General features: G+C 28.8%; 1 protein-coding gene across 3 annotated transcripts in view; it reads right to left on the bottom strand.

Annotated features, from left to right (window-relative positions):
- LOC145242976 (protocadherin gamma-B7-like) overlaps positions 1 to 16361 on the bottom strand; it is a 516151-nt gene that overhangs the window by 269313 nt on the left and 230477 nt on the right. For 2 of the 3 annotated variants that reach the window (XR_013862831.1, XM_080106086.1), the window contains exon 3: positions 10389 to 10409. The exons of the other annotated variant lie outside the window; for it this stretch is intronic. Coding sequence is in view for 1 of the 2 variants with exons in the window: in XM_080106086.1 (XP_079962212.1) it covers positions 10389 to 10409 (21 nt within the window). In the remaining variant the exon portion in view is untranslated. The remainder of the gene's footprint in view (positions 1 to 10388; positions 10410 to 16361) is intronic. 3 annotated transcript variants of the gene reach the window in all.

Genomic DNA, 16361 nt, shown 5'->3' on the forward strand with positions numbered 1-16361 from the left:
TGGGGGGTATGGATGTTATTTTTTGCTTTCATATCAATGCAATAAAAAAAAAAAAAAAAAAAAAAAAAAATGAAAGGGGAGTCTGAGGAGAAGGAGGAGGAGGACAGGGAATTCCTTTTGACGCTTCACCAAAATCTTCATCTCCATTTACTTCGGAACTTGCAAATGCCTTCGGAGATGTTATTTTAATTGTGACGCTGATTTCTAAATGAAAGAAAGGTTTCCAACATAGACACGTAATTGGAAGTGCTGTATTATCATTTTCATTCTTATTTGACTTATTTATCTTTCATATATATATATATATATATATATATATATATATATATATATACACGCACTAGTGGGGGGGGGGCTTTGCTCGATCGTAAAATACACTTAAATATGATATTTTAATTTTTCCAGATTTCGTATATTATTATTATACAGTCGTGATTTAAAAAAAAAAAATAAAAACATTTGGGTGCCATCAGCTAGAATCGAAACCGCAAGCAAAACTGTAGTATTTAAAGTTGGTGACGTTACCACTGTACCAACGTGGCATGCATATGAACTGATTAAAAATAAAACAAGATGAAAGTACAAAATTTATAGCGATTTTTTTTTTTTCAATTTTGAGACCCCTTTTTGATCTCTTAAAAAACTATTTTAACCGGCTCAAGACCCATAAAATAACGGTCCATAAAAAAATCCAATCATTTGAAACACCAAACGTCGCTCTGCGACAGCTTCGGCAGAGATAGAGTTTGAAAACATGAAGATAGACAGTTTTATAAATTATATATAAGATATGAAAATATATATGGCAATTAAGCTACACAGAATATTTCACGTTTCATTCTCGTAAGAATTCGTCAGGATAAGCCTGACAAATTTGCACGAGAATTAAACGCTGAATATTCTGTGTAGCTTAATTGCCATATTTTCATAACTTACTACCTAGCTCTACCTATGCATGGAGCACTCTCAAAGTAAATACTAAAAATTTTCGCATAAAATTGTATCCTCGTATATTAAGATATGTGATTAAATGTAGTCATATGTGTGTGTATATATATATATATATATATATATATATATATATATATATATATATATATATATATATAAACAAAGTGTTTTATAGAAGAGAAATGGGAGCTTATTTAATAAAAGAAACACAAAAAACTGATGAGGAAAAAAGGAAAAAATGTTTAAAAACTAAAAGATGCAAGCCTCTTATTAAGAAATCGTAACGTCGTTAGACAAAGAAATGTCTTTTTTAATCCAATATCAATATTATAGCCTCAAACAAACTTAGCAAAGGGTGTCATTTTATTAAAGAAAACTGGCATCATGCTGATGGGGGGGGGGGAAGAGACCTTGCTAAAGGAATCACGGCAAAGAAAGTCGTGCTCATGAACAGCGGATGTTCACTTTGCAGAGAAGAAGGTAAACTATATAAACTGATAATCAAAAATGCAGCATGGCGGCTTTAAACAGATACAAAATGAACACGTTTCACGGTTCGAACTGACATGGTAGAAACTCTGAAGAGGAGTTTAAATATGTAGTAGAGATTTAGAAGGCTGTCACAATGTGAGGAATGAAATATAGTCGTTGTTGGTAAGAGAAGACGAGAACAAGTGGCGTTGTTTGGTTGTTGCAAACTGTCTGGCTCAGACTAAGGGATAGGATTGATATGTAGTTTGCTCTTACCAACACCGACTATGTTTCATTCCTCACATTGTGATAGCCTTCTAAATCTCTACGACATATCTATCCCACACAATGCTTCAAGCAAACTACATATCAATCCTGAGTTTAAATATGTTTGCAAATTATCAGAACGATTTAGAAATTCGTATTTATATTCATCAGACTACTGTTCTCATCTTGAGTGTGATTTTTACAACGTTTCGGTTGATGTAACCTCCGACCTTCTTCAGGTGTATCTTGTCGAACTCGGGAATGTTGAACTCTGCAAGAACCCGTGGCGCAGTGGTTAGAGCCCTTGAAAAGATTCAATTGTAAAAAGTGATATTCTCCTGAAGGTTGAAGGTTCAATCCTCAGTGTGGGTGACTAAAAAATACAATTGCGAATTACTTAGAATCTGTATCCAGTCATGGCTGACGGAACAAGAGCATGCTACCCTCGTGAAGTAAATAAAGGGTCCTGCCCAAAATTCCGTCCAAATTACTGAGTTCGACAAGATACATCTGAAATAAAGTTGGCGGTTATATCGACCAAAATATTGTGAAAATCACTCAAGATGAGAAAAATAGTCTGATGAACCTAAATAATACGAATAACTAATCTTCATCTAAAAAAATTCAGAAACGTCAATCTGGAAATTGTCAAAGAAAATAGCATCCCCCCCCCAAAAAAAAAAGAAAAAGAAAAAGAAAAGAAAAAAAGAAGAAGAACGACTACAAATTACTCATCTCAAAGAATTCCAATGAAAATAATATATAATCCACTTTATGTTTTTAATTTTTATCAAAAGTGGCATTCCTAAAAACCCCAAAAAGATAAACATCGATATAATTTCTTTTTTTTTTTTTTTTTTTTTTCTTTTAAAGAGTCAACCACATATCAAGGCCTGAAGGCCAGTCGGAGATAGGGGTTAATAAGTGTATGGTGCTCAGCAGGACAGCAGTTTAGTAATCGTTAGTGGTTGAAATTGGGTATAATTTGATTATTTAAGGAGATAGTTCAACAAGAATTTGTTTACATTGGACTTGAAGACGACCATATTGTAGTCAGCTGCAAAGCAGGCCAGCAGAACAAAGTTAGACAGATAAGGAGTGGATGGAAGGGAATTGCTGATAGTGATTGTCTCTAGTCGAGTGTTTTTGTGAAAGTTTGGCAAGGGGGGGGGCACCATAGATTGAAGCTCAGACGAGCAAACATCACGAAAATAATTTTTTTTCACACTTTTTACCTTTATATTATACTGACTGCATGCATAAAACATTTCACTTTTGTCCCTTTTTTAAAGGCTCTGCTTATATATATATATATATATATATATATATATATATATAACAAAAACCAAGACATCAAGGAATGGGTTAATAGCAACAAATAGTGTATTTCATCGTTAGTTATATTTGTTTTAAGACTATTCGGACAAATTCAAACATTATGTCGTTTGAAAATTTAAAAAAATACTTTACAAGGATGAGATATAAGCAAAACACTTTCACTTGTTTTCTTTTCCTTATAAGGAAATGGTTTCCACAATGTTTTATTGCTAAAGTGTTTTTTATTCAATAAGTCTGAAGAAAGGCTGTTCTTGTCAAAATTTTCAAACGACAGAATGTTTGAATTTGTCCGAATAGTCTTGAAACAATTGTAACTAACGATTAAATACACTATTTGTTGTTATCGACCCATTTTTTGAAGTCTTGGTTTTTGTTAAAACAATATATGAATGCTCAATTATGAAATATGATAATTTTGTAGCTTATAGTTTAAGTCATCTCTTTTTGGCTTAAAATTTATTGGTATATGAACGATTACTGAATTATATAAACCCAGTAAAATTTGGAATACAAATAAGACTATATATGTATATATATGATTTTGAAAGATAAATGACAAAATGATAATTTATTAATTGAACCAAATTGTTATAAAACTATAATTTTGCTGTGATAATGTTTTAATACCTATAAAATTATAGTTTGTTTTACAATCCACAGAGGTCTGGACAAGTTGTCAAAGAACAAATATACAACAAATAAATAACATAAAAGGCAAGATAAGTTACTTTTCTACCTAACTGGGTAAGTTTTTAATGTTTTTATTTAATGTAAAATGCTTATTCGGTTCGAAAAAAACACACGTTCTGTTAAGAGTTATGAGCAAACAAGAAAAAAATGGCTGTGAGGGTATTGAAGTTTTGAGAAAAACTTAAAAATAAAGCAAACTGGTAGGAGAAATCTACCGAATAAATGTTACCGTGACATTTATTGGGTTTCTATCACCATTTTGTTTTTTATTTAAGTCTTTGTTAAAACTTCAAAAATGTACAGAGACGTTGCGGCCATATTTTCTTGTTCGCTCGTAGCTCTTAATACGATGTATTCTTCAAACCGAATAAACATTTTATATTAAATAAAAACACTAAAACACTTACCCAGTTAGGTAGAAAAGTAATTTATCATGCCTTTGATAACATTTATTTGTTATATATTTATTTTTTGTTTTTTTGTTTTTTTTGTTTTTTGACATTTCGTACCTCTGTTGATTTTGTAAAAACAAACCCATATTTAATTTCTCAATATATAAGAGCCAGATATGTCCAAGGATGGAATACTGTTGCCACATATGGGCAGGAGCTGCTAGAAAAGACTTGTCCTGCCTTGATACGGTTCAAAATAGACTTCGTGGCCTGGTGGGAGATGTCCTTTTCTCTTCCCTGCAACCTCTATTTCACAGAAGAGATGTTGCGAGTTTGTCTCTGCTTTATCGTTATTTTCATGGAAAGTGTTCGACTGAGCTTCAATCTATGGTCCCCACTCGCCAAACTTTCACAAGAAACACTAGACTAGCTGAAAACATTATCAATAATTTTCCCCACTCTTTATCTGTGCCTAAACCTAATAATACATCCCATGATCAAAGCTCTTTCTTAGAACTGCACGTCTGTGGAATTGTCTTCCGTTTTCCTGCTTTCCAGCTGTCTATAATATGGTTGTCTTCAAGTCCAACGTGAACAAGTTTCTGATGAGCCGTTTCACTTAAGTTAACAAATTTATCGAACTTCCATTACTATCGATTACTATATTGTCCTTTTGACTACTCTACACTCTTTAACCATTATCCTTGAGTGGCCTATCGGCTTTGATAAGTGGTGACGCCTATGTAAAAAATATATATTATATATTATATATATATATATATATATATATATATATATATAACTTGAAAAGATTCCTTATAATAATATTTAACAAGAAAAAAAATTCATGTGTACACAGAATTGTTTTTCTAACAAACTTACGCCGCGATTTAGTGGCCACCGTAAACTAAATAGGAGCTTACGTTGGTGACGGTCGGACACACGAGCACAGCTAAACAAATTGCGTGTGTATTGGAGAAAGTTAAGTCAATCTGCGTGTGTGCAAAAAATCAACTTGAAAGGGAATGTGGCAAGGGAGATAATTCTGTTTTTTTTGGGGGGGGGTTGACATCGGAAATTTTACAATTATTTGCAATCTAATAAAATGCTTTTGGACAGACTTTCGTGGTTCCGAAACAGCATTTTTCAAGTAAAATCATATTTTAGTAGAAAAATAAAAATAACTTTGCAAGTTTAATCATCTGCGAAAAAATACGGACAAAACATGACAAATATATTGAGGAAATAATACAACTTTACCATTAAAACATTTTGGCTCTTTTTCGTTAAAATAGCGAAATTCAATAAATATTGAATTTCAAGTAAAACCAGACATTGTTATGTCACAGTACTGAATATATCGAAAAATTACAAAAAGCGATAAGGTAGAAAATTAATTAGGTATTTTTTTAGATTAGGTCTACCGCCACAATTTTCTTGTAAATAACTTTTATAGGTTTTCGGCTATGCTGAATACGAAAATTGCATTGGAATTTTGCAGAAATAATTAGTTATCGAGATATAAAAAGTTATTATGCATTGTATTTTTTGGCGGCCATCTTTTTTTACGCGCGTGCAATGTAGATTTGTTTATGGCGCGCACACGCACGTAAAAAATGGCCAAAGAATACAATGCATAATACAACTTTTTATATTTCGATAATTACTTATTTCTGCAAAATTTCAATGCGATTTTCATATTCAGCATAGTCAAAAACCTCTAAATCGTCGTTTAAAAGAAAATTGTTGAGGTGGGTGGGCCTAATCTGAAAATTTACAATTAATGAAAAAAGTTTTTGAAGACAATCAGCAAAAATTGATTTTTGCTCAAAAAAAAAAAAAAAAAAAAAAAAAAAAAAAAAAAAAAAAAATTAAATCATTAACACAGGAATAATTATTTTCTGAAAACTTTGACAATCTTAGGCTAATTTAGCAAAACTCATTTCTGCTAATTTTCTTTGAAAATGTTTTCATTTTTCTACTTTATCGTTTTTACTTTTTCGTAATTTTTGGATATTTTAATTACTTCGACATTAACAGTTAAGCGGTGATGTAATGAACATTGCTTCCATTTATTTTTAGTGGTACCTTAAGTGTTTACTGTTTACAAGCATTAAGGTGCCAATAAAAATAATCTATTCAAATTCTAAGCCTGTGATTCCATTGGTTTTACTCTGTGGCGTTGGGGTCAATTTTACCCTGAAAAACGGTTCAATTCTCACATGCGAGAATACAGTAATAATTCTGAGGAAAAGTTCTGAAACAGAAACATGGCGGCAGCTTTTGTGAGAAGGAACACAACAAATGCATAAAAATTTCCGAGCAATTTTGCTGGGTGAGCAAAAAAAGCATTTAATACAAGAAAAATATGAATGTTTAGAAACGAGGAAGATTATTAAGTTTAAGAAAACGTGCTTCACCGGAACTTATCTGAAAGAAGAGTTTGTGTGCGCCCCTTAATCCTGGCTCTTTTCGTGTGGATGTAAACATTCTGCTTCTTGGCTTTAGTTGCAATGTAAACAGATACTGGGGATGAATAATAAATAACTGTCTTCTGACTGCCGTCAAGGGCTGCACAGAGAAGTAATCACTGTTTAATGTGAAAACAGTGAAAAGGATGGCTTTCAGTGACTGCCGTCGAGGGCTTTTTCACTGAAGTTCAACTGTTGTCCCGCTGGGTAAAAAAAAAAGAAAAAAAAAAGAAAGAAAGAAAAAACAAAAGAAAAAAAAAAGAAAAAGAAAAAACAAAAGAAAAAAAAAGAAAAAGAAAAAAAAGAAAAAACAAAAGAAAAAGAAAAAGAAAACAAAAGAAAAAACAGAAGAAAAAACAGAAGAAAAAACAGAAGAAAAAAAAGAAAAAAAAGAAAAAAACAAAAGAAAAAAAAGAAAAAAACAAAAGAAAAAAAGAAAAAAACAAAAAAAAAACAAAAGAAAAAAACAAAAGAAAAAAACAAAAGAAAAAAACAAAAGAAAAAAACAAAAGAAAAAAACAAAGAAAAAAACAAAGAAAAAAACAAAGAAAAAAACAAAGAAAAAAACAAAGAAAAAAACAAAGAAAAAAACAAAGAAAAAAACAAAGAAAAAACAAAGAAGAAAAAAAGAAGAAAAAAAGAAGAAAAAAAGAAAAAAAAAAGAAAAAAAAAAAGAAAAAACAAAAGAAAAAACAAAAGAAAAAACAAAAGAAAAAACAAAAGAAATAAAAAAAAAAGAGGCCTGAATGCAACATGCAAGGTTTTTAAAGACTGGCTAAACTTAACTTCAGTTGCTTAACTTTGGTGATCTAATGAGAACCGGTGTCTCAACGTGATTACGCCGTACAATCAGAGGGTGGTCAATAAACCACAGATTTATCATTTGAATAGATTATTTTTATTGGCGCCTTAATGCTTGTAAGCAGTAAACACTCATTAAGGTATCACTAAGAAATAAATGGAAGCAAGGTTCATTACATAAACAATTTGCCAAACAAATTGTTTTTTTTTTACTCAGAATCGGTATTTATGGAATAATTCAAAGGCTTAAAATTTAAATATTTTGGTGCTTATTCAGATTGCCACTGATGACGGTAATTAAAAGTAAAGAAAATACAGAAAAGTCTGTATGATGTACGGACCAGTCACGGGACAAAGATGAAATATTCCAAAAATCATAATTCGATCAAGTAGGTTTTTTTTTTTTTAAGTTTTTTTTTTATTCAAGAAAATAAAGTTTTATGACTAAGCAAGTCGTAATGTTTTCGTATGCTATGATTAAATCCGATGACAAAAAAAAAAAAAAAAAAAAAAGACAATTTAAATCGAAGTTGATAGGTGAACACTCAGCCTTACGTTTAATGCAGTTATGTAGTAAAATCGCTAAAAATAAATTTTAATTTTCCTAGTTTTAAATAAAATACTTGATAGATTTACGTAATTTTTGTAATATGACATCTTTGTTCTGTAACGAGTATGTACTCGAGTAAGATATTTTTGGGACAATTAGAGGAAAAAAAGAAAATAACTAAATAACATTCGACTAGTGTTAGAATTCTTTTATAGTCTGTATAATTTTTATAATTTGCGACTCTCAGTTTCATGGCAAATGCTCGTCTGAATTCCAATCTATAGTCCCTTTGCAAAACTTTCACAAAGAAAAAAAAACAAAACAAAGAAACTCAACTAATTACAACGGCTATCAACAATTTCTCCCACTGTTTGTGCTTAAATATAAACGCAGATTCCATGAACAAAGCTGATTTCCTAGAACTGTCTGCTTGGGGAACACTGTTAGTGTTCCACTGGTCTGTTTCGCGTCTGATTACAATATGATCAGTCTTCAAGTTCAATGTAAACAAGTTCTTGTTGAACCGCGCCAATAAATAATAATAAATAAGCCAAATTCTACTCAATCTGCTCCATTAATGGTTACTACACTACCAACTTACATTCATTAAACCTTATTATTGAGTGGCTTTCGGGCCTTGATAAATGGTGACTCCTTTGAAAATAAATTTAAAAAAAAATGGATATTTTCTAACGGATTAAAACCGCCAATAAGATGTCACGAATTTTAAATTTAATATTTGCTTGATTTTTTGTTTTGTTTACCGTTTTTATCATTTTTATTATTTTTATTTTTATTTTATTTTATTTTATATATTTTTTTTTTTAATCAAAATTTGGAAATCTTAATTTGGTGTTTGATAATGAAATTATTAATCAACCAAGTTATAACATTTTGTCACGGTAATGTTTCTGTTTCTTATTATTGGATGCAAATAGTTTCAATCTTAATACATGAAGATTTATTAAGAACTTTCAAGACAAAACTAACTTTCTATTTGACAGTTTAAATGCTTCTAAATTCCTTTAAAATTTTGAAGAGTTGCTGCATTTTTTTGAACAATGAACAAATGTTTAAAATAACTTTACTGCAGGACTTAAAATTTTTAATTTTGAACAAGCATTACAATGCATGTGAATTTTTTTTATTTATTTATTTTTTTTTATTTATTTAGAAAATTTTTTTCTTAATTTAATTTTTTTTTACATTTTCCGCCCAAACAAGGCACATTGGGATTTTGATGTAGGGGGCTACTATCAGGGACATAATCTACAGAGGTACTATGTGGGGAGTTGGGCAGCAAGATGTCTGTTCACGTTACACTTGAACTTCTGCATGTCAGTACAGTTGGGGAAGCAGGAACCTGGAAGGGAATTCCAAAGTCTAACGGTTCTGGGTAAGAAACTACTGGAGTAGAAGGCTCTCTTACATCTAGGGATCTCAACTGTGAAGGGGCGGGATTTTGCTGCTTGTCGGGTTTGTCAGGAGTATTCAGATAATTTTAATTCAGACGTTTTATTGTATTGCTTTAGTGTATTTGTTTTATTTTTGACTAAAATACATGAAGCTAACATTTTCGGATAAAGTCTCTTTAAATTGTCTCCCCTTCAAAAGGAGTTCAAAAATGAAAACAATAATCACAAGTGTCTATTCTTGGGTAGCAAGACATCACTACTGTCAAACGAAAAGACGCCTTCTACCCTTCATTAGTCTGTGGGAGACTTTTGGGCATGGTCGAGAACCCACTTAGCCCCACTCCCTTTGATCAGGGTAACGTAAGGTCATGAAAAACCGGTGACTGATGGATTACGGAAGCAAACAGAAATAATTCTGTTCATGGTTTCGTATTTTGTGCTGAACAAAAGATACCTTTGAGTACAATGGTTAGGACAATCGCCCAGTATACGCATTGCTCGGACAGAAAGAAACTGCAACCCACTGTCTGTACAACCACAAAGAAAATTATGGCAATGCTAACTTTTTATTCGAGAAACACTGAATAAGGTTCTGAATCAGAACATCTCACTCGGTAAGGATTACCATGATAAGCAAGTGGCGTCCGAGTCATCAAAATACTCTCCAACAACCAGCAAAGAATAACGAGAAAGATTGTGGGTAGAAGAAGCAGAGGATGGCAGCGAGAAATATGCATTGACAGTCTGATCAATTAGACAACATAAAATTAATGAGCATCAATGAATTCATGAATGCAGAGGGAGGGACCCAAAGCCATTAATGCATGTACCCAGCAAAGCCCTACTTGAATGAAAATGAACTCTAGACAATTGTTAGTACATTACATTATTTTTGATTTCGATAAATAATTAATAGAATTTTTTTTTTTAAGTCTATGTTAAGCAGAGGCAAAAACACAAACACGTAAATAGTTGCTCTTGCAATTGAATCAATGTGTTGATTAAAATAAAATGATTCTTAAAGGAAAACAAATATAATCACCTGTTCTGTCAAGGAGTCCATCTATAAAAAAAAAAAAAAGATCGGTTTTGTTTTTAAATAAAAAAAATTAAAAATTCATCAAAACTATACATGCAATCATGTATTATCGAGGAAAAAAAAGAAAAAGAAAAAAAAAGAAAAGAAAAAAAAAAGAAAAAAAAGAAAAGAAGAAAAGAAAAAAAAGAAAAGAAAAAAAAGAAAAAAAAGAAAAGAAAAAAAAGAAAAAAAAGAAAAGAAAAAAAAGAAAAAAAAGAAAAGAAAGAAAAGAAAAAAAAGAAAAGAAAGAAAAGAAAAAAAAGAAAAGAAAAAAAAGAAAAGGAAAAAGAAAAAAAAGAAAAAGAAAAAAAAGAAAAAGAAAAGAAAAAGAAAAAAAAAAGAAAAGAAAAAAAAAAGAAACAAGGTAATTCTAAATTTTAAACAATTGTTCTAAGGGAGGTAACTATTTTACTAAAATAGTTGAAAATCATAGGGTTCTTGGCCTTCGGTCCAGGATCAAAGTGTAGTATATGTTATGTAAAGTGGAAAATTTCTTACAATTCTTAGTAAAATACAATTAGCTCCCTTAGAACAACGAGGTAAGATGAATTGAAAAAAAATAAATGAATAAAAAAAAAAAAAAAAAAAAAAAAAAAAACACAGGATAATAAATAATCAGATGTAAATTTCGGATATATTTATTTTAAAAAAGGATTCTTATTTTAGTCGCATAATGAGTTCCGTTTGATTTTGCTATTACTCCCAAACAATATTTTATGCTTGTGCACTTATCCTACCGTGCTGTTTCATAGAGTTTTCAACTTAATAAAAATAAATATTATGAAACTTAATTTAACTTGTTAAATGGAAGTACAGAATAGTTAAAAAAAAAAACAAACAAAAAAAACACTTCCCATGTTAAGAATGACTTTCAAAATAACATCATTTCAGAACGGTAACATAAGTGCATAAGTACCCATCCCCGCCCCTCGTCTTACGTCGCCTCACCCCATATATAAAATGCCTAAGCAAAAACTCAAGGCGAGAAAAATTTACAGTCAACATCTTCAAGAAATAATCGAGAAAGGGGCTAGCTCAGTAAGATAAACAAAGTTGGTAACCCTGTCCGCTAACTAGAATATTAGTTTATTAAAATACTATATTGGTGCCGTGAAAACGGATATGGAAAGTGCAATGTCCTAATAAAAGAAAGGGAGATAACCTGTGGTGTCACACGAGTTGCTACCCCTGATGACATTGTACTTGTATTTTTATGGTACACCACCACCAAAAGTACCAAAAACAATGCTGTTCGTATTACTTAATTTTTTTTAAATTATCAAAAGTTCTATTTCTATATGTTTACAATGTAAATAAAAATTGTTTCGTTTTCTATTTTAAAAAAAAAAATCTGTTCATACTGTTTTGGGGGGGTTTGTGTACACAGATTTGAAAAAGTTGTCAAAAAAACAAATATATAACAAATAAATGTTATCAAAGGCAAGATAAGTTACTTTTCTATCAAACTGGATATATTTTTTTAGTGTTTTTATTCAATGTAACATGTTTATTCAGCTCGAAAAACATACAGTGTTTACCGATGTATTGGAAAATTCAAGATAGCGCCTGACTTTCTTTAAACACGGTAAGTTTGGGGAAAAGGTGTTATAAATGAAAAAATAGACAAAATACTGTTAGAAACTTGCTCAATATATTACCGTGACATAAGTTGACATATGTTGTTAGAAATGCCAAAGGGAGATAACTCCAGTTAAAGCGCTGACACCCCTCCCCATCTTTAATACTAGCTTTTCTTCTTAAAAATCGAATCGGTATCATAAATTGTTTTTTCGCTGTAAAAAAAAAAAAAACAACAAAAAAAAAAACGAAACTACTTGATGAAATTAAGTGAAATTTTTTTTTTCGGAGATCTTCGTTCTATAACGGATACATACAATTTAAACTTTTTTCGATATTTTCGTTTTTTAATATCTTGACTAAACTGTACAAGTTTTTTTTTTTTTTTTTTTTTTTTTAAGCGATTTTTTTTATTATTAATCATTTTTTTCTCTCCTAAAAGATGTAAAGATTATTCTGGGTAATAGTCCTTTAGGATGTTGAATGGACAGTTTCAAGTCTTTTCAAGGGCAACACGAGGCTAGGCTCACGTGACAATGTTATAAGAACCAGGTAGCACTTAAAAAAAAAATGTTAATATCGTTATGAATGAATATTAAGTTTTTAAGAAAGCAAAAAGGAAAAAGATATCTTTATTTGCCGTTAAAGATATGAAAAAATCTTTCGTCCCGATTGGGGATTTTTCAAACGATTTTTTATTTATTTATTTTTTACTTGGCGAGAAAAAAATTTTTTTTTTGCTTTCCTGTTGGTCTAAGGGACGTAACTCCTTTTAAAAAAAATGCCTATTTCAAACAAGACTTTTTGAAACAAATTTATTTAATACAACAAAAATTAAAGATGCAGTTTCTTTTATTTTTTTAGAAATATTTTTCGTACATTTACATCCCTTAGACTAACAGTACACGTGAATAAAAAAAATGTGTACACGTGAAAAAAAAAATATGTGTATACGTGAAAAAAAAAATATGTGTACACGTGAAAAAAAGATGTGTACACGTGAACAAAAAATATGCGTACACGTGAACAAAAAATATGCGTACACGTGAACAAAAAATATGCGTACACGTGAACAAAAAATATGCGTACACGTGAACAAAAAATATGCGTACACGTGAAAAAAAAATGTGTACACGTGAAAAAAAAATGTGTACACGTGAAAAAAAATATGTGTACACGTGAAAAAAAATATGTGTACACGTGAAAAAAAAATATGTGTACACGTGAAAAAAAAATGTGTACACGGGGAAAAAAAAAAAAAAGAAACTTATGCAAAATGTTTTCACGGCGAGCTACTCAATCCAGCTAAATTTTGAAGTTAAATAAATTCATTGTAAAAATCTTTTAAAAAGATAATTAGTTTTCTGAGTCTATCTTAAAGATAATTAGTAAAGTCCTAAGATATTGAATTAAATTAAAAAAATATTGTTTGCACAAAAACAAATTAATTAGCTCAAAACCGAGTGATTCTGCCGTTCGCAAAATGCAATAAACTAAAGTTTTTCTAAACACGGAATATACGGAGGCTCAAAATTACAGCCAGTTGAAAGACTGAACATGACATCATGTAATTAAAAGGGAGGAGGGGTTTGATAATTCCCCCCCCCCAGACGTGCATTCCTATTCTGAACATTTGTATAAATTTTTCCATTTTTTAATTTAATTATTTTTTTTTAATTATCGTTCTATATTATACATATAAAAAAATGTTACGCCGAAAGTTTCACATTCTTGCGAGCAAGGAAATTATTAAAATCTTGCATATAAAAATTATGCAAAACCTGTAATTAAAAAAAAAAAAAATTTTTTGCAATTATATTTGTGTGAAAATATTAAATAAGCAATGCTTAATTCAATGGTAATATCGGTAGTTCGAGAAATTCATTTTTCTTCGAGTTATATCGAATTCATTAATACGGACTTTAGGGTCTTTTTTCGTAATGTTCCCGTAAAAATTATTTAATTTTATGTTTATTGTTACAAATTATGATGCTTTTTTTTATATAAAAAAAGCAAAAATAAGTTCTTGCGTTTTTTATTTACTACTGAAAACCATAACTTTAGTAAAGGTATTTTTTTTTAAACAAAATAATACATTTCCAATTAGATTTAAATAAAAATAATTACTTCATTATATTCCGCGATCATTATTTGATAAATACTGAGAATTTAATTAAAATTGGTTAATTTCCTGATTTTTGGTGATTTCTTAAGTAAAGGGAAGGATCAAAATGTTTATACACTTTGAGCATCGGCATTCATTTTGCCTTATGAGTATCTAAAAATTGAGTGAAATAAAGTATAATAGGCGCTTATGCTGGTTATCTCCCTTAGATTTAAGGATCTGTTGACATAAGCGCCATATTATATAGAGTTGAACAAATATTGGTCTACTTTGTTGGACGAGGCTATCATTTCAAATATCATCTCCTTCGGGGATAGAGGAGTTATTAGCGATCGCCTGAGGAGCCCTAGCTACTGTGTTTGGAGATTTCGTAGAGTTTTTCGCTATCATAAAAAGGGGCAACAACTCTTGTTATGCAAGAGTTAGTTCCCTTTAGCGCCCTCTTGGCGTTTTTATTTGTTTTAATCTTTTAATTTAAATTTTTCATTTCACATTTTAATTTTCAATTATATACATATTTTTTTCTTTAATGTCTTAAATAATTCAGCTCCCACGCTTAAAATAAATAAATGAATAAAATAAAATCCAATTTTTTTCTTTAAAAATTTTCGATTTTAGCTTAGGATTCAACTATTAATTATATAAACAATTGTTACACACAAAAAAAACAAACAAAAAAAACAAACAAAAAAAACCCCTCATTTTATGACAAAAGGACAAAACGAGTAACCATTTATTTTATAGGTCAAACTAATCTTTTTTTTTTTTTTTTTTTTTTTTTTAAATAATTTCAAGGGCTATTCATTCATATATTTAAAGCATGAAACCTAGTTCCCCACCAACACCATTATCGCTTTCAAGGGAAAGAATCAAGTTTGTTTTTATTTATTCCACGGTTGAATTAAAAAAAAAAAAAAAAAAAAAAAAAGAAAGAAAAAAAGTTAACTTTGCTATAATAAATATTAGTGGAACCTGTGAATTTTCCACAGCTGACTCTTTCACATGTAATATATTAATGTTGGTATTCTATGGATGTCCAGCATAAATAGAGACGCCCTGATATTAATGTAGCTCTTTTGTTAAAACTGCAAAACTATTTATCTAAGCTAGCAGGGACGCCCAGCGTAGCCCGGTTGTAAAATATGCTTAAATATGATATTTTAATTTATGCAGATTTGGTATATATTATTACAGAGTCAATTATCTTTCGATTCTTATATATTAGAAAGTTCCGATTTCAAAAATAAAAAAAATATACCCATTTGACTTGGGTGCAGCAGTCACTCTTGAATCGAAACCGAAGCAAAAACTTATGAATTCTTGGTAAAATTATTTCTAAAAAAAGATATTACTTTAGTGTCATCAGCTGTAATAAAAACCTAAACAAAAACTTAAAGAATTCTTGTTAAAATTATTTATTACAATAAATGGAAAGTCATAACAATTAAACAACATTTAGTCTGAAGAAAAAAAAGTAAGCGTGACACACAAAATAACACGCTATCATATTAATAAGGCACAGCCAAAACAGGAGGGAGTAAGTAATTGTTTTCTAAAGTCCCTTTAAAAATTTATAAAAAAAAAATTTATAAAAAAAAAATTTATAAAAAAAAAATTTATAAAAAAAAAATTTATAAAAAAAAAATTTATAAAAAAAAAATTTATAAAAAAAAAATTTATAAAAAAAAAATTTATAAAAAAAAAATTTATAAAAAAAAAATTTATAAAAAAAAAATTTATAAAAAAAAAATTTATAAAAAAAAAATTTATAAAAAAAAAATTTATAAAAAAAAAATTTATAAAAAAAAAATTTATAAAAAAAAAATTTATAAAAAAAAAATTTATAAAAAAAAAAATTTATAAAAAAAAAATTTATAAAAAAAAAATTTATAAAAAAAAAAATTTATAAAAAAAAAAATTTATAAAAAAAAAATTTATAAAAAAAAAATTTATAAAAAAAAAAATTTATAAAAAAAAAATTTATAAAAAAAAAATTTATAAAAAAAAAATTTATAAAAAAAAAATTTATAAAAAAAAAATTTATAAAAAAAAAATTTATAAAAAAAAAATTTATAAAAAAAAAATTTATAAAAAAAAAAATTTATAAAAAAAAAAATTTATAAAAAAAAAAATTTATAAAAAAAAAAATTTATAAAAAAAAAAATTTATAAAAAAAAAAATTTATAAAAAAAAAAATTTATAAAAAAAAAATTTATAAAAAAAAAAAATTTATA

The sequence above is a fragment of the Euprymna scolopes genome, chromosome 21 (genome assembly GCF_053919585.1).
Source record: "Euprymna scolopes isolate OS-2025 chromosome 21, ASM5391958v1, whole genome shotgun sequence".
Classification (NCBI taxonomy): Eukaryota; Metazoa; Mollusca; class Cephalopoda; order Sepiida; family Sepiolidae; genus Euprymna; species Euprymna scolopes.